An 18,815-nucleotide genomic window follows, 5' to 3' on the forward strand; every position below is an offset into this window, starting at 1 on the left:
TTTTTTTATTTTTGTACATTTCCCTAGAATACAGTAGATTACAAGGAATCAGAAAATTGTAAAAAAAATGTGCAAGACATGCACGCATCAGCTTAATGAGCTCCTTGTGTGTTATAAATAAATGTGGTGTGAGGGCCCACTTCTTGAAATTCTAAAATATGCTTGTGATATGGTGAATTTTATAAAAGAATAGCCTAGTTGACAAATGTTTGTTTTTATGACTACTTCTATGATAGAAATACTAGTAGAAAAATTCTGTCATAATGATAATGTTTTCAAAGATATAAAGTAACACATTTTGGACTCGTCCTGTTCCTTCCATATTATGACACGCAAGTGAAGTCACAACTTGCTAAAACGTTAGCAAAGAAAGGTACCTATGTTCGACAGCATGGCATTGTAATAAATGCCCACGGGAAAAGATTTTTCTATTGGGATGTTTTTGAAACTAATTCATAAACGCCACGCAAATCAATGCGGATACGGAAATAGGGGCACATAAGTAGGAAGTTTCGACTTCACTAGATGTTCGGATTTTTATATTACAAACGTCAGCACATTATTAGTTCAATAGTACGAAAATGTTTTTTTTAAATACAGGCAGAAAAAGTTCTTTCCTTGTCTGATATTTTCCAAACTATCTATATTTCATACAAAATGTAAGTATTTTGTATACGTAACAAGACAACCTAATTGATACAATATCTTTTGAAATCCTTATATAATTGATAATGAAAACAAAATCATGAATAGCGGAAATGGTGCTTTAATAGGCTATAAAGTACCATTTCCACTACTTATTTGAAAACAGTGACTATAAATTTTAGGTTAAATAAAATTAGATGAATCGTATCCGAACGAAATTAATTGTTTTTGTTGAACGGATGTAGGATTTTCCATCTCGCTTCTTTTCATGACAAACGTCATTTGCTGACTCCTTTCGTATATTTTCGTTATTTCTCGGGCTTGAGTAGGTTTCCTGAGGCTGCTGTGCCGTATACGAATTATTTTATGTTTCATGAATTAAATTACATACGGCAAATAATTTTAATTCGAATGATTATATCATTTATATTATGAAGAATGGAATGTACGCATTTGTTAGATAACGTCAAGTTGGACACCAATTTCATCGTCGAGGACACCACAATCACAAAGAACTTCAATTGTTCAGGTATTTTATCATATTTATAACCGTAACATTTTCGTTTGGTTTTTGTAAAAATAACGTGGGATTGTGGGGACGCTATGTTGCATATGCACATAGATGGAGGTTAGTTTAGAAAAATCAATACAGCGAGCTGAAATAATCAGCTGTTCGGAGGGTGCGGGAGGGGGCATGGACATGGGTGATCGTGACTGATGTCGTTTATCTGACGCGTTGCGTTAAAATAATGCTAACCACATGACGGGGCTGGGTTATTTTGGAGAAACCATGATTTATGTTAAGAGTAGAGCCCTGAATACAATTTACCATGAACGCTGCCATGACAACTATTCCTTGTCGGCGTCGTCACTTGGTCGCCAGTCGCCAGTGATTCGTAAATCAGACCTTATTAAGAAAATACAATTTTCGAACAATTTCTACTATCTATTATCAGATGTACTCAGCTAATTTAAACATTTGCTCTACTAACTGTCAATTTCATCAATCAAATTCATTTAATTAAATAGGTACATACCTACTCTATTGATGATTGAAATGGACTTCAATGACAGTACTTTTAACTAATGTTTCATCTATAAACATCTTCAAGAGATGAAATTATTATTGATCTTTAACTCATACCTGGCCAACCTTTTTGTTCTGTGATTTGTAAGTATGGATATTGATTACTAGAGCATTTTTTGATGTCCTAAATGTAAATTTTTTGAGAATGACATTTAGAAGTTGAGTAAAAACTATATTAATTTAAATCTTTTTGCAGAATGTGCAGTGAAAGATCAAAACTGGTTGTGTCTTCATTGTGGGGTGGTGAATTGTGGGCGCTATGTCAATGGACATGCCAAGCTGCATGCTGAGACTGCAGAACACCAGCTGTGCATGAGTTGTGATGTTTTTTCAGTTTACTGGTATGATTGTAAAACATACAGTTAGAAATTTACAAATTAAATTATGTGCACAAATGGTTTTTCAAAAGGCTTATATGCACAGAAATTTCCTCCAGTTAATGTTTTGGAGAATCACAAGAAAAACAGCTATCATTCATTTTTTAAAATCTTTATATCACAAGATAATGTTTTTTGTTATGTAACCTTTAAACAACTAACATCATAGAGTAAATCGACTATAGAACTTTCACTAGGTACCTCATCAGCTTCAAAAGGCTACAATTCAAATCATACTAATATTATAAAGAGAAAAGATTTGTATTTTTGTTTATATTTCTTGTAATGAACAAACTCTACAGCTTCTGGACCGATTTTGATGAAATTTGATACAGAGACAGAGTTTTATCAGGTTTTACCTGAGCATAGTTGGGACAAACTTAACATTTATATGTAGTTGTAACAAGTGATTTATTTACTTACAGCTATAAATGTGATGACTATGTATCAAATGACACTGAGCATCAGTTAATAGATAAAATAAGGCAATGTATTATGCAAACTAGGAATGATAATGAAGCAGACACAAATAGTAATATCCAACAAATTGAGGAAAACAGTAAGGAAGGTAGTGAAGCAGGCAACAGCTCTATATCCAACACGTCGAATAATGTAACTGAAAATCCCGTTTCGACAAATGGTGATAAAGATGATGGTGGAATAGCTGAAGTCACACCAAACAGTTCTTTTAGCGACATACTTGCCACAGGCAATATAACTCCAGACACCAGTGATAGTAAATCTTCAAAAAGTGCAAAGGTATGTAACCAATACTTTGTTTTAAGTTGTAGGTATGTGGGTGTCTTGAGTGATGCATAGTCAGGGGACAAATGCCGGCTATTTGCATGTCATTTCACTTAAAATGAAGTCACAACTTTTCCTCGTAATACATGCAAATGTAATAAACAGTTATAATTTGTTCCAGAGTTCAGATGACCCAGTGCGCAGCTTAAGACCCCGTTCTCGTAAAAGATCTCACTCTGAAGACAGTAGTTCAGCAGAGAATTCCCAAATCGGTAGAAGTAAGGAAAAAAAGGTCTCACCATGCAATGGCAAGAGCCAGAGAGAAAAGAAAGTTGTAGGTTTAAAAAATTTAGGTAATACATGTTTCATGAATGCTGTGCTACAGAGTCTGAACAATATACAGGAATTTAGTTGCTACTTTAGCCAGCTGCCATCTTTGGAATTGAAGACTAACGGTCGGAAAGTTTATCATTCTAGAAGCTACACGCGGCAGGAAATGCATGACGTCGTTATGGCCGAGGAATTGAGAAAGGTAGGTCCAATCCAAGATACAATCAATCAATAATCAATTTATTTCATCAGACATAGTTAATACACGGTCATGGATTTATGATGTGCCATTTTCAATAAAAAAAATAACAAGATAATAATAAAAAAAAATTAAATGATTCGTTAATGAAGACATTTGCTTTTTTTATAAACACGCCTAAGTCAGTGGTCGTAATTCGCAGAGCGCAATTAAAATTCGAAAACATTACACTCCGTTGTAGTTGAATTGAAAGACAAAGTTCGCGGTACAGTCAATCAAAAAACATTTCAATTGATTAATTTGTTTACACAGTTATCAATTTCGAGGAACATCAAACGGAGTGTTTACCGTCTGCGCCTGCGCCTATTTGCCCGCGAATTTTAGCACTACGCAACTGCGTAGTAGAATAACTATTCTAGGAAGGTGACTGTCCTTGTTCAAGGATACCACGATAACGAAAACTGGGTCCATAAAACCTCGCGCACACTCGCGTTTTGCTTCGATTGATATTCTGCGCGAGTACTTATTCGAATGGAGACTATTGTTTATTTTTAAATAAATTTTGTCAAATTTTGTCGACAATACAAGATCGTCGATGACTGACTGAAAGATACGAAATAAAATGCAATTTGACAGTACTCAGTTGCCTTAGTTAATGACTATTTAAACAATCGGGTCATAATTTTTTGTAAAAGTTGATTGTAGTCTAGATTTTTAAAAAAATGCAATGTTCTTATTAAATATTTCTAAAGATTCTAACTGGGCACATCAATATTCATACGTAATTGCATATAGCAAAATCAATATAAATGGGCGCCATGACGCTTCCATTTACAATTTCAATAAAGCAGTATGCATTATGGATCACGCATTGTATCTAATGTATGGGACACTTTGCATTTCGCGATAAAGTTTTTATGACACGAATCAGGATGCAGATGGGCGGTGTGCATGCCGCCTTATCGAGTTGATAAAAATCTTAGTTTTTGACACAAATTCTGTATATCCTGGATTTGATAACGTCTAGATTAACGTTAGTACTTAAATTTGATTGTTTCAAAACCTAGATTTTTCTTTATTTTCCCTCTACTTTTGCTTCAAATTTTATGATATGTTTTTCATATAAAAACACATTTTATTCTTAGTTTCCTTTTATATGACTGTCCAAAAATGTAGTGTTGCTACACAAAAGGCTAGTTGACAAATTTTTGTTTTGATGACTCCCCCGTTATATTTAGTGAAAAAAGGCCTGTGATAATGCTTTCACAGTGATAAAAATAAAATTACTATTTTAGGACTAGTCCAAACGTTCCATACTAATTGATACGTAGAAGTGACGTCACAATTTGCTAAAATGTTCGCAAATTATGACGTCGCAATTTGCTAAAATGTTCGCAAATTGTGACGTCACTTCTACATGTAAAGAAACCTATATTTAAAATACTTCATGTGTAATCTAATCAGTGTGCGACTTTTCTATTTACATCTCACCATCGAGTCGACTCGCAGTGAAACGCAGCTAACCAATCACAGTGCGCCATTGTGACGCGACTACAATCACACCGCAATATGATAGGTTCGCTGCGTCTCACTTCTAATCAATTCGACAGTGAGAAGTGAAATGCAAACCCGCACTTCGCCCTCAGATGTGTAAGACGAAAGTTTTTTCTCTTTCTTTTAAAAAGAAATCCTTGTCACAGAGCATAAATGTTTACAATATTGTTCAGGTTCTGATAAACCTGAACAGCGGCTGCGGGTCTAAAGCGGCCATTTCTCCCGAGTGCCTGTTCCTGGTGATCTGGAAAGTGGTCCCGAGGTTCAGGGGTTACCAGCAGCAAGACGCCCACGAATTCCTGCGCTACATGCTCGACAGGTACAATATTAGGACAGGATCTAGTATAGGACCACTCATATCCTCCTGTGGATATTGTACAATAGCCTTAGAAATAATAAGACGACAATAGCATTCGCAAGGAGGGCTGACGGCAGGCGGCCGGTTGTAATATCACATCAAATTTTATTTTTAGGGTTTTTACGCTGATGCCGGCAACACGCGCAGTTGTCTATCAACTTGATAGACTATTGGATTCCGATAACTTAATTAAAATTTACAATGCGTTGTAATCTACGGCACAATTCACTTAAACCGGGATAAACTTTTGTCCTGATAACTATTTCGCTGGCTCAGCGTCACAAATCGAAAAAAAACATATATATTTATATGTTATTTTCTTTCTTGTCGACTGTGTTATTGCGTCTAATTTTATTAAAGTCGCCTCAAGGTATCCGACACGACTACTTACCTTCATCATATACTTACCTTCACCTTTTAGGATTGCCATGAAAAAACACAGCTTAAATAAACATGCTTGCTAATGTAGGTAGACCTAGTTTTAACATTAGAATTATGTCTGCAGACTACACACGGAGCTGCAGCAGCTGCTGCCGCCGGACCGTGCGGACGGGCTCGTGTCCCGCGCACCGTCCGCCTCCATCGTCACCGCCGTGTTCGGCGGCACCTTACAGAGTGAGGTATGGCCTATAGGGATTACTGCAATATTATCATGACAGATGGCAGCACTGAGGAATTGGGGGTATATTCTTTACCACTAAATGTCAGGCAGCGCCATTTGCGCAGAGCTTTGCATAATTTGTCTGTTCGCGATAAGCTCGAACTACTTTACGGATTTTCATGCGGTTTTCACCAATACATAGTGTGATTCCTAAGGAAGGTTAAGGTGTATAATTTATTATGTCGGACGGATCGCTAGAGCTATATAATTTAAAATTTGCCGTGAAAAAGAACACTTGAAGAATTTCTTAATAAACTTTGACTTTAGTTGTTTTATTCATATTTTTAAATATGAATTGCTAGCTGCGCCCCTGGGCAATACTCCCGTGGGAATATCAGGAAAAAAGAAATATGTGTAATTCCAGATTACATTGTAATCTTGCACCGAACGTCACAACGATCCGTCCAGTAGATTATACACGGAAGAGTAACAAACACACACAAGTAGTAGGATGACGTTGGTGTAGGTCCGCTGCCTGGCGTGCGGCACGGAGAGCAAGAAGCTGGACCCGTTCCTGGACCTGTCGCTGGAGCTGCCGGACGCGGGCCGCCACGACGCGCCCGTGCCGCTCGCCGACTGTCTCGCCAGCTTCGTACAGGTAACCACTGTTAAACGAGTCTTTTTTTCATTGCGTGTGTTCGCTGTTTCTCCATTTGAGCATATACAAAATATACAGTTATGTAAAAATTGGGATATGTTTCTTTCTACGAACCCCGATTTTTGTACAATTGTATTTTTAGTTTTCTAGCTAAGCGGTTGTTATGATGTCAAGCAGGCAAACAGACATGCGGCCCACCCGATGATAAGTCAGGCAGTGTGGTTGTCGTTGCGTCACAATGACACAATGTGATTGGTTCGTTTCGTCTCACTGCGAATCGATTCGATGGTGAAAAGTGAAACGCAAACCCGCACTTCACCCACAGGTGTTAAAAAAACATGCGCGTTACATACTTTTTATTTATTTTTATTAAGAAAACCAATGCAGCATAATAACAAACAATTACAATCTTAAATAGTAGTAACAGGTTTCCCTTGCGTATTCAATGATTTAACCGATGACGTTTAAACAAGCGCAGTATCTGTCTATAACAATATAATAGAACATGATTTACTGAAATCCATTTCCCAGGTGGAAGAGTTAGCGGAAACGGAGCGCTACTTCTGCAGCAGCTGCAAGTGCAAACAGAAGTCCAGCAAGCAGTTCTGGATCCGGAGGTTGCCCAATGTGCTGTGTTTGCATCTCAAGCGGTTCCGCTGGCACAACTACTTCAGGTATGAAGATAACCTCATAGGATTGTTTTATTTTTATAATTTTAAAATCGACAGACCTAATTTATCAGTAAGTGATTTGATATTGATATATAATATATGCCATGTGATAGAAGATAAGATAATGGATCAGGAGGTAGGGTTCGTGTTATCACTAACACTAAACTGCGCTTCCAATAAGCTTTTTTAAACAAGTCAAATCAAATACTTTTTTCTAATATGAAAAATGTATATGGAATGTGAAATTTGGGACACGCAATTGAACTTTATGATATGATTTTGGTTCAAGTATTGTAATGTACATTTTGCTAACAGTTCCAATCGCGCATGCGCCGCACACTAAGTTCATACACTGATTGCTATTAATACACCTGTGTATTCATCGTATTTATTCGTGTTTATTTCGCAAACGCGAAGTCTTTTATTTCCCCAGAGATAGTTCTTTATCCACTTTGGTAATCAAACTTACTAACATGTTACAAGACGAGAAATTTTTTCGCTGTTTTGTAATTGTAATTGTATATTTATTTCAGAACAAAAGTGGATACAGCGATATCGTTCCCGCTGCAGTCGCTAGACATGTCCGGGTTCGTGCTCAGCAACCTGCGGGACACGCGGCGCTCCAGGCTCTCCAACCAGCTGTACGACCTAGCTGCCGTCATCGTGCACCATGGCTCCGGGTAATTTTATTCATTATAACGAGTGTCTTACTGCTAACACTGGTGTCAGATTTTATTCAAGTCGCCCAAAGGCACCTGACATGACTTTTATGACTACTTACTGCCATCTAGTGGCAGGCGGTCGCATACACACTATTAAATTTTATTTTCATTTTAAATTCATAGTAATGAGCGGAAATTTTTCCTTTAAATTATTTTAGAATTTACACAAAAGAGGCACTTTGGGCGATCTATTTAACATCGACGCCTCGTTTATTGGTATCTATTCTAGAATATTACTAATAATTCATATCCTTACTAATAATTCATTCAAAAAGTACTTACTAAGCTTCGGGAATCTATAAAATTATAAGGTTTGTTTTTAAACATGCCCTGAGTTTCCTGGCATCACAACTGAGAATGATATCGGGAACATGCTCAGATAAGAGAGAGACTGAATATACTCCGCTAGGATTCAATTAAAGCTATCACAATATTTATCATTTATATTATTTATCTAACATAAATACAGTTATATATACAAATATATGGTGCATGGTTTGTCTATAATTATTATTATCTTTTAAATTTACATCCAAATCCAAATATTTAAATTCCAATATATATTCCAAACATTCAAAACAAAGCAAAATCCATAAAAAGAAAATATCCAAAAATAAATATACTAACAAATAAATGTTTGTAAACAGTGCCGGGTCCGGGCACTACACAGCGTTCGCGATCAACAACTCCCAGTGGTTCCACTTCAACGACCAAACAGTGCGGGCGACGGACGCGGACGCAGTCGCCGGCTGCAAGCCTTACATCCTGTTCTACATACGACAGGAACCAACTCTGCCTCAATCGTGACACTACAGGACGTAACTGCAAGATGATAATAGCCGCCATGAAGAATAGCCGACTTGGTTTATAAAAGTCGTTTATCGAACAAGCAAGCTGAAAGGTAAAAAAGCATTTGTTTAATACTTACACTCTTATTTCAACTGTCTGTTCTCAGCTGCATTCGCCGCGAAACTTGTGGTCAGCGTAGAAAGAAATATAATGACATTATGACATGTAATATTGTACATTATTCTGAGTAGGTGCAACAAATTACTTAAATTTAAAATACGCCAGCAAAGAAAGTGATGTTACATACGATTTTCGAAATGAATTATTATGCAGGCGTAAAATCTTAGTGTCAGTCCAAGACACTGAGGGTTGTGGTGCCAATATCAAGGTCGATGAAAAACTATTTGAATTAATAAACTGTGGTAGCTACTAAGAATTTGCGCCTATACGTAGCTCTATAGAACGACAAGTATACTTGGTCCTGCGAAATTGATCTTTATGTTCTGCGCTTGAGAGTCTAATGATACTTGACATAGTAAACGTAGCCTCCAAAATAAATAAGGCCTCTTGCAATAAATAAGACCTTAAAGTATTACAAGTCACATTTGAAACAAGATCATGGCACATTTCTAACGCACAGCTCTCACCTGGCAAGAAGATGTTCATTGAAAAGTAAACCTTAAAGCCTCTTCTGTAGACATAACTTTACATTGACAACCAATTAGCGGACTACTCGCTGTCAGCTCTTGTCTTGTCAATGTAAAGTATGTCTATAGAGGACGGTTTAAAGCTCATTTTTCAATGAACGTCATCTTGACGGATGAGCGGTGCAGTAGAAGTGTGCTATGATTTTTATAGAACAATACTTGAAAAGTAAAATGTGCAAATAATCACAAAGCCACATTAGAATTGAATTCACATAAACTCTAGACATGAGACGCAATATACGCAATATCTTCTATGCATATTATACGAAAGTTTTATAAAGCTGCACGCTACGGAATACCGTCTTAACCTATTATCAAAAAAATCCAACATAAACTAATTTTGTTAAAAATATTTTGTCTCGTTCTTCCAATGTAAATTATTATTGGAAATAGGCACAAAACATATTTTAACTATTAGTTTAAAGTATTTGTTTGCTTTTATGAATAAGAGGGAATTTAATCAGGCTGCTTCAGACCTACCAACCTAGGCAAATTCAGATTTTGCAGGCAATTATTCCTATATACAAAAACGACAACGTTTAGTTGTCTTTAACAAAAATCTTTTTATATGCGCGGGTTGCGTTTTGAGAGAGAAATAGCATTTTTTTTTGTGCTCAGCTTGCCCCAGTAATACATCTGTATATCATGTGCTCATCATATTGAAATGCATTTCTAAACAAAGAGAAACTTTTTTTTTGTTGAAAATGGATCTTCTATGTCACACAGTTCCGACAAAATATAACAAACGTGTGTGCAGGTGAATGCGTACCACGTGCGCTCGTATGAGTGAGATAAAACACCAGAGGGCGAAGTGTGAGTCGGTGATGAGAAGTGAAATGCAAACCCGCACTAAGAACTCAGAGCTAGCGTCCGAGAACGGACAACGTCGTTCGGGAACGTATGTAGCGGCCCTAGTCAGTTGGTAACTTATAAGGGCGGCCCGATTTCAATAGTGGGTGGCCGTTCAACCGTGATCGTAAACGTGGCTTAATGGACCATTTTCATTTAAAAAATCATGTGACAATAAAACTTGTCAGAGCAGATTCTGATTTGACTGAATTCTTCTGATTCTGATTTGGTATCTGGTAATTGTTTGTAATATTGTTCAATGCTGCAAGACAACATTCGCGTGTGTTTCTAGGGGAGTTAGACGCGTAAGTTTCAAATAAAGATAAGTAACGAATTCTATTGAATAAGGTTGTGATTGTCGGATTTTAATTTTTTTTGTTCGTGTGGCAATGAGGATGAGTATTGTTGAGGTGATGTTTGAGCATTTTTTGTATTTAAGATTTTTATTTGAAACTTACATTTAAACCTCTCATCACTTTCGCATTAGATCGTATTGATTATAATGATTTTGATCGTGTTATTTTTTTAATGGAGCGTACCTAGATATTATGCATTCCCGAAGTTTAACTGAGCTGGTCTTAGTATATTTTGTGCTGCAATGCCTTTTTTGGTTAGCAAAAATTTTAAAATAATCGTGAAGCTTAATGTAACCAAATAGCATGCGAAATAACAGTTGTAACGTTAAAATATTTTTTTCGGCACTAGTGCTTCAAAACCATAATACTTCCTCGTGTAGAATTCGCCTTTGAACCAGAGAGTGAAGTGTGGGTTTGCATTTTCACTTCTCACCATCGAATCGATTCGAAGCGTGACGCAGCGAACCAATGACATTGCATTGTAGTTGTCGTTGCGTCACATTGGCGCAATGTGATTGGTTCGCTGTGTCTCATTTCGAATCGATTCGATGGTGAGAAGTGAAATGCTATCCCGCACTTTGCCCACAGATGTGAAGATGTTTAATACTCATAATATGTAATAGTTTATGCCGTTGTTGACAAATCATTATATGGAGCTTACATTATTAAACAAAATTATAAATGTCTCAGATCAGAAATGTGTGAAAGCTGTATTTTTCAATTTATCTGTAGATTGGACTAATGAACATCGTTTATTTAACAGCATAGTACTACAACTTGTCAACATTTTCAGAACAGCCTGAACTGAAAAGTGGCGTACTACACTGTTAAAATGAGCGATGACTAATTATAACATTGAAAGAGGAAACTATTAATTTCGTACATATTTTTAGTTCGTACCCAAATGAGATAGAAGTTCCCCGTACATCTTCCCGGCTCATCCAAAACGGCATATTGGGCGTTGTAAAACTGGGCTCACGGAAGATATTCTATGCTCCGTTTATGAAAATATATGACGAAGTTTATAGTTTTCTTTGTCTATGAAATATTTCCTATCCCATACCCAGGCGAAGATTACAGATTGACAAGGATATTTGAACCGCTGATGTTTGAAACTTTAAGTCATCTAGAAATGTCCTTCCTTAACTTTATTCGATAGCTCTTAGTGAGAATTACAGTGTCTTAATGTTGACTTTGGTAAAACCATCGTTTAGCTAAAGAATGGAGCCATAAAATTAAAAAGTATAGTTCCCCCCCTCCACCGGGCCAAATATCCTTGCCAACATTGATGTAACTTTAAGTCTTTCATCAATAGTTTTTGTGCATGCTTATTTACATTCCTGTAACGAACTATGGGTTTCATTGTGAATTTTAGTTTCTTATAATGCGAGATAAACATTTTGTGTGTAACATGTGATAGTGTATTCATTTGTCCTCGAACTTGTGAATTGACTATGAGCGCTTCATCAAGTTTGGGACATATTTTACATACGATGATTTAATTGTGTCGTGAATATTCTCTTTTTGCAAGTATATTGAATAGCAGGTTTATTTTGTAAGTACTTCAATTACTGGAAGTTGATAGTGATTGAATTTAATAAATTCGCCAATTTAAACACCATGTGTGTGGTTTTATTTGTATCTTATCATACGCCTGCTGTACTAACAGTCAAATAATATTTATATAATGAAAATCCAACGAAACGAAATATTTGTATACCTACATATAGCCATATCAAGCTTATTTTCCGCTATATCCGTGGTATACAAGTCACGCAGGGTAACTTGACACGCAGTCTGTATTGTACTTGATAAGGCGGCTTAAATACGTATAGGATAATACGTATAGGGTAATTCTAGATTTTACATACAACAATTTCAAACGCTTAAAATTTTAACAAAATGGACGAGCTTTAGAAAAACAACAATGATGTTATAGGTATATTTAGTTCCGTTGTTTGGTACGAGTAGCTGCGATGGTAAGAAACACAAACTACTATTATTGGGCTTGAAGTAGTTATAAAAGAAAGCCTTATTTGAAACATTTCAAGCATCGTATTATGCGCTTGAACCACGGCACTTCTTCTATTTCAGTCTCTAGAGATAAATGCAAGGAGGGGACACTGTTTACTGGGTAGAATGCCGACCATTCGGATGGCTGCAAAAGTACCATATTGTTGTCCCATAATCTTCTACTGACATCTCCTTCGACCGTAGATGCCTTCTCTATCGCATCAATATCCAGAAACTTGTGCGTGCTCTTCTCTCTGGTTACTATGGTTTCGTTACCGATCCAGTTATTACTGTCCAGTTTCTCAATTGGCTCTGTTATTTTAATTGGCTCATTGGAAGTTTTCGGGTTTATTTCAATTTTTAGTTTTTGCAACGATTTATTGTGTAAATGGTCTCCTCTATCTTCGCTTACGATACACTTTTCTTTAGAATCATTAAAAAACTGGGTTCTTTTGTCCGTTTGGAGATTCAAGTAATCAATTTTCGTGGTATCGCCGAGAAATGGTGAGTTTGATTTGACGATGTTTTTCGCAATCTGGGCATCTTCAGCGATGGGACTAGTTTCTCTGACTACCTGAAGCTTCGCCTGGTGCCTGCAGTTTTCACAGAACGTACTTCGCCGCCGTTTCTCTCTGGGTGATAGTGACATCCAGTCAATCAAGTTCGCTGAGCTACATTCTGTAATCTGGTTCCTTGAATAATTATTTTGAAACCATCCATTCGGCATTTTTGTTTTAAATATTTCTTGAGAACTCTTGGGCTCTGTTATCTCAGTAACCGTGGGTAAGTTCGGACGTTTTAATAAATTTAATTTAGGTACGTAGGCATCCGGAATTGGAGAAGGCACTCTTCCATTACTTTTGTCATCTAGCTGTTCTTCCGCTGCATCTGTGCTTGATGAACTACCGTTAGAAATATTTGTGCCATCGTTTTCTGTGAAAAGGTGTTTGTTTTTAAACGAGTAAATGTAAATAGTACGTTTATCGGCATCTAAATTGGAATCATAGGTTAGAATTTCATCGTAGTTTTTTTCCTTAGCAGCGTTCCATACCATCTCCGCTTTCAAATCGTCACGATCTATGTATTCGACATCGGTCGATGAGTCTGATGTTTTTGGATACGAAGTCATGTTAGTAAAACAATTGGCATTTTGATGAAAATTATAGTCTTCATTTGCAGCGTTCGCAGGGTCTTGATAATTGGGGTAAAAGAAGTCCTTGACTCGACATTCAGCGTTTTCTTCGTTTCCAGGTGAGGCTATCTCCTGTTTATACCACGGTTTATTCTGTCGATGTTTTTCCCTAGCCTTGTAGTTGACTTCTAGACCACGAGGAGATGGCGGTATCCTGAACTGCTCCTGGTTGATGTAGCTCCACGCGTGGCTGTGGAGTGTCTGTTTGTTTTCATCTTGTAGGTCATTATTTGAAGAGTTGGAATCTAACTCTATTATTTTGACTCCATTGCTTTCTTGCTCTTGTATCCAGAGTTGCCCCAAGAGAAACTCTGGATTCACTATATTGGTCCGGTGTGGGTTTTGATAATTGCCTGTAATAAATTGAGTATATAAGCCGGCGACGTGTGGCGAGAGCTTGCGCGCGACCCAACACTGGCGTGCTTTTGTGTTGCAAGCCCCTCAATCGGTAGTGGTCGCTAAGCCAAGTAAGTTTAAAATATCAGTTAGTCCAAATTCAAATGCGCTTATGCATTTGGTATTATTATGGTTTTATTTATTGTGGCCATACAGTTCTCTTGAATGATAATCATTATCTCTAGATGAAAACAATGAAATGATTTCCGTAGGGTTCGAATCCATGGGCTGTAAAGAACCTCCCTTTTAGGACTCCTTGTCCTAAGTTTGGGACAAATTGTCTAAGAATGTATAGCTGAAATTATTTCACGTAGAACCGGTCACTATCCTATGATTTATGATTCTTCTGTAGAATATGATATAAAGAATTCCTTAGTATTATGTTCCTAGCTACCATTTTATTTGTTACAGACTTACCGTTAAGACCAGTGTGATTCCGATCCATGTGATTGTATAAATCTCTCCTTTTCATAGCAAATATTAAGGAAGAAGAAAGATTATTTACAACAACATTGAAGACACTAGGATTGACAATGACAAGAAATGTCGCCAATACAGGTAGGTATAATGTGGAATTATAAAATAGTTCGTATATATATATTTAATATTGTTTTAGTTTACTGCACGACGTACAAATTTATTGACCGATTTCAATAAAAAGAGGAAGTTAACTGACACAGCAGTCTGAAAGAAAAACATAAAATATGCTCCTGCGTAGTTATTATCTATTTCTATCTCAGAAGTCAAATTCCACCATAAGTTCACTATACAGCTGAACAAGGCACTTGTGTTTCACAAACGTTGCCAAGAATCACTATCACTACATCATAAAACAAAGTCCTCTTTCTGTTTATTATTGCACGGATTTTTAAGTGGTTTTCACCAATAGATAGAATAATTAATGAGGAAGGTTTCGATTTACAATTTATTATGGTTTTACCCGATTGAAGCGGGGACGGGTCGCTAGTGTACTAAACAAATTAACCTACATCCACGCGACAAAGCGAAGCAAATTATCACAGAGTGCCAATCTCGAGGTGTTAGTATAGTGCCAGTGTTAAAACAAAGTGTAAATGGATTGATTGCGTCAATTCCCGACTCAAAGGGCGGCAAATTGTATTAAAAGCTCCGTGGCTCGCGCCATTTGCGAGGCACTTACTCCATTAGGCTTCCAAATAACGTTAGCTTAGTATGTTGTCGAGTGTACAACAACAGACTGTACCTGTAGACTAAACTTGGATATAAATTGCGTAGGGCTGAAGGTTTTGTTACAATAGTAAAAATAACTCGTTTACTGATGTATAAATATAAGTACATAGGTATAATACATATTATATCCTGCATATTGACTATTCATGGATAGAACTACCTAAATATTACATACTTTAACCACAAACCATAATTAATTATAAACCTGAATCTTCCTCAACTATATATTGGTGAAAACTGTACATTTGTACAGTGTCGCTTCGGGTAGGTATAGTTTATCGCGTTGATAAAAGCAGAGTTTACAAAAAGCAGTTTTGCTTTTTGTATGTGTGTAAGGATATCCTCTTGACATCATCTTAGCTGCAAGTATGAGCAAAGTTTTCAAACCTCCTCTGCGACAAAGGCAATTTAATTAGATAGCAGGGCCCTGAGTGCCGGCCGTCATTGCCGCTAATTCGCAAATTAGCCGCCGGCGCGGCGCAGCGCTTTATTCGCTCCATTACGATACCGACGTGTTCATCTCTCAATTTCACTTCATTTACACCTTATTAAGAGCCGTTTAATCAAAATAGTTCGCAAATGTGAAGGCTGTCTAGTGAGCCAATCTAAATTTGACATTTTAGTAAGTACTTCGACGGAGTACCTAGGTACTAATTCCATGATAAGATCTTTCTAAACCTTGATGTTTGCAAAATCAACGTTCGCCGGAACTTTGTATATAATACAAGAAGTTGTTAATTATCAATCATTTGACCATTGGACAAAGTGTCTAAGGTCTCAAATATCGTGGCATCGTAGCAGCATTTTCTTTTATCTATGGTAGCAGCCAAACGGCTGAACCGACTGTGATCTAGTTTTGTTTTTATTTGAAAGATAATTTAATCAAGAGTATTCTTACTAGTGTTCTTAGTAATTCAGCAGTTGTCTAGCAGATGAAGGGATGTTAGCAAATTCGGAATCGGTGGATTCTTAAATTTTTAATTTTGATTGTTTGCCTATGCTTTATCTGAAATAAGCTAAGAAAACGTTCATTCAGTATAAAAAATACATTTTAATTCGTTTTAATCAATCATTACAACACACATCCGTAAAGTAAAATAACAAAATATATAATTACAGGCAAGATAAAACCACACAATTTATGTAAGCAAATTAGTTTACAGATAAAACGACTTAATTCGTGGCTGGCTCAATCAAATTGTTTATCTAACAAAATCGTACACAAACCGTCATTGTTTTCTCGAACTAACAACAATAGCTTGCATAAATTTAAACAATAAAAACTTTAGATAAAAAGCGTTTGTCCCGGAAGCGAAAACGTTTGCTTCTTACGAACTGTCCATTAGCACAGTGCGTAATTATTATTTTTGTCCATCAAAATATTTTTAATTGGAGTTGGAAAATACTGTAATGTATGATTAGTGTGCTACAATAAGCTGTATATTTGCTTAATGGAAGAGTGTTCGAGATAAAAGGCGCGCTATCGACCAATCGGATCGGCTTATAATTACAGAGAAGCCGCGCCGCCTCGGCTCTTCCTTACATACCACTTAAAACTACACTCGCTTGCTCGACACGACATTATCCTATTATGTAAAGCATGGATGAACGTAATTGCAGCTGTAAATATTTACACCTAGAGTGAATTCGTAATTCTTCGTGGGTTATTATTGGGGCCGGATTTATTGGTGTATTCAGTTTTTAGTTGTTTTCTTTTGAATTTGCGTACGGTATTAGGTACCTATGAGTGTACTGTACTAATTCTAAACATAGATTTAGGTATCACAGGCCCTTGCAATTGGAGTATTCTAAAATTTATAAATAAACTACAATTCAAGGTTAATATATTTTTCAATTCTTTATCCTTTTCTAAATCATTCAACTGCAGTTTTATTCGCTGTCAAATTTTTAGTCATAAGAAGTCTACTGCTCGACATAGGTCGACCAACGTCATAAATAGGTACATATAATACTGTTTGATTAGGAGTCAGCTACTGAAAGGTACCTAATCGTAAGCCTACCCTATCGCATGTATCTTTATCTCATATGTAGCTTTTCACTTGTGCAAATTATTTCCTTAAAACTAACATAAGATACATAGGTAGATAACCTACAATTTTATTCCTTTTAGTGAAATGACTTATAAATATTCAGTAAGAGCAAAAAAATACTTAATAACCCGCTATCGGCGCGAAGTAATTGAGGTAAGCTATGCATTAATGTTCCAACGGTCATAGTTCGCTTGCACTTATTTAATCATAATATGCATAACGTAATTGCCGAAATGACTGTACAGTTCTTCATGTAAATGTTGGTATTACTGGTGAGCGAATGAGGATAAAGTAGCGCGAATCAATAAATAAAATCCTACTGAGTTTTACCGTAGCAGCGCTATGAAAGTTCTACGTTGATCTCGAGTCCTGAGTTTTTTCAATTCGGATTCTAATAAAATAAAATCTAGAATAATTTAATTTTTTTTATAATAATTTCCTAAAAAGTTTAGTACTTAAATATTTTTATGTCTATTTTTATCTAATAACACATTATTATTTCTGTTTATGCGTGTACAGAACATATGACATGGCGACATTATCTGTATTAACCTAGCTTTTTCTGAATTTCCCATATGGCTTCAATATTGTTTGTAAATTTAAAACCTAATTTACGTGAAAGAACAAAAAATATACTGTTCTGTGTGATAGCAAATGTTAAAGCAGTAATGCATATTGACAATATTTCTAAGTTTCTTTTGTATGAGTAAAAAAAACTATTAAAAACCCTAAATCTTTGTTGAAAACAATGAAAACTATATTTTCATAAGTTTTCAATACATAATGCTTAATGGAAGTTGTCTGATTTGACTGAGTTAGAGTAGTTTGCCCGCGACAGACCCGCTGTTTGTGTCATGCGATCGGCGTGCGTGGCGTGGCGGTGTACACAACAAACAGGCAGACGAAAACCAGAAGCCAGAGGTCCGAAACATTTTTGTTTTACTCTGTATTTTTCTTAAAATAATTTTAATAAGCGTGTCTTTGACTTGGGAGAACGGCTTTAGAGAGCTAAATAGTTATTTGTAGACTGAGTACCTACTATATAAAAACTGTTATTTTTATGAAATTCAAGGTTATTTACGATTTCATTATACCTATTTTTCTTATATTGGTCTTATTAACATAACCCCAAGAGGTAGGACACAAGTAACTTTGTAATATACCTATATCTACTTGATTGTTTGAGAATATCTGTATGAAACCTGAATTTTTATACGTATATGGTGGGAGTACAATCCGGGAGGACTCTTTGGTGCAAGATACGAAATTTATTGCAGTGACGCATAGACATTTTATATTCATTTGTG

The 18,815-nt window shown here is 36.2% G+C and overlaps 2 protein-coding genes across 3 annotated transcripts; one reads left to right on the forward strand and one right to left on the reverse strand.

The window, feature by feature from the left end:
- The first annotated feature begins 913 nt into the window (after nucleotides 1–913).
- LOC128675826 (ubiquitin carboxyl-terminal hydrolase 3-like) lies at nucleotides 914–12,268 on the forward strand. 2 transcript variants are annotated; one of them, XM_053755521.2, is made up of 11 exons: nucleotides 914–1,174; nucleotides 1,675–1,816; nucleotides 1,929–2,073; nucleotides 2,535–2,868; nucleotides 3,035–3,385; nucleotides 5,110–5,255; nucleotides 5,800–5,914; nucleotides 6,422–6,553; nucleotides 7,085–7,227; nucleotides 7,758–7,904; nucleotides 8,594–12,268. In XM_053755521.2, exons 3-11 carry the CDS (start codon nucleotides 2,045–2,047, stop codon nucleotides 8,751–8,753), a joined length of 1,557 nt encoding a protein of 518 aa, XP_053611496.1. In that variant the 5' UTR covers nucleotides 914–1,174; nucleotides 1,675–1,816; nucleotides 1,929–2,044; the 3' UTR covers nucleotides 8,754–12,268. The 2 variants fall into 2 exon arrangements, with proteins under 2 accessions (XP_053611496.1, XP_053611495.1); XM_053755520.2 differs by lacking the exon at nucleotides 1,675–1,816.
- A 72-nt stretch (nucleotides 12,269–12,340) lies between these two features.
- Nucleotides 12,341–15,242, reverse strand: LOC128675827 (uncharacterized). Its single transcript, XM_053755522.1, has 2 exons — nucleotides 14,666–15,242; nucleotides 12,341–14,205 (listed from the first exon to the last, which is right to left on the reverse strand). The coding sequence occupies exons 1-2, from the start codon at nucleotides 14,718–14,720 to the stop codon at nucleotides 12,680–12,682; spliced, it is 1,581 nt and encodes a 526-aa protein (XP_053611497.1). The 5' UTR covers nucleotides 14,721–15,242; the 3' UTR covers nucleotides 12,341–12,679.
- Nucleotides 15,243–18,815: the final 3,573 nt, after the last annotated feature.

Source organism: Plodia interpunctella, chromosome 15 (genome assembly GCF_027563975.2).
Source record: "Plodia interpunctella isolate USDA-ARS_2022_Savannah chromosome 15, ilPloInte3.2, whole genome shotgun sequence".
Taxonomy (NCBI): domain Eukaryota; kingdom Metazoa; phylum Arthropoda; class Insecta; order Lepidoptera; family Pyralidae; genus Plodia; species Plodia interpunctella.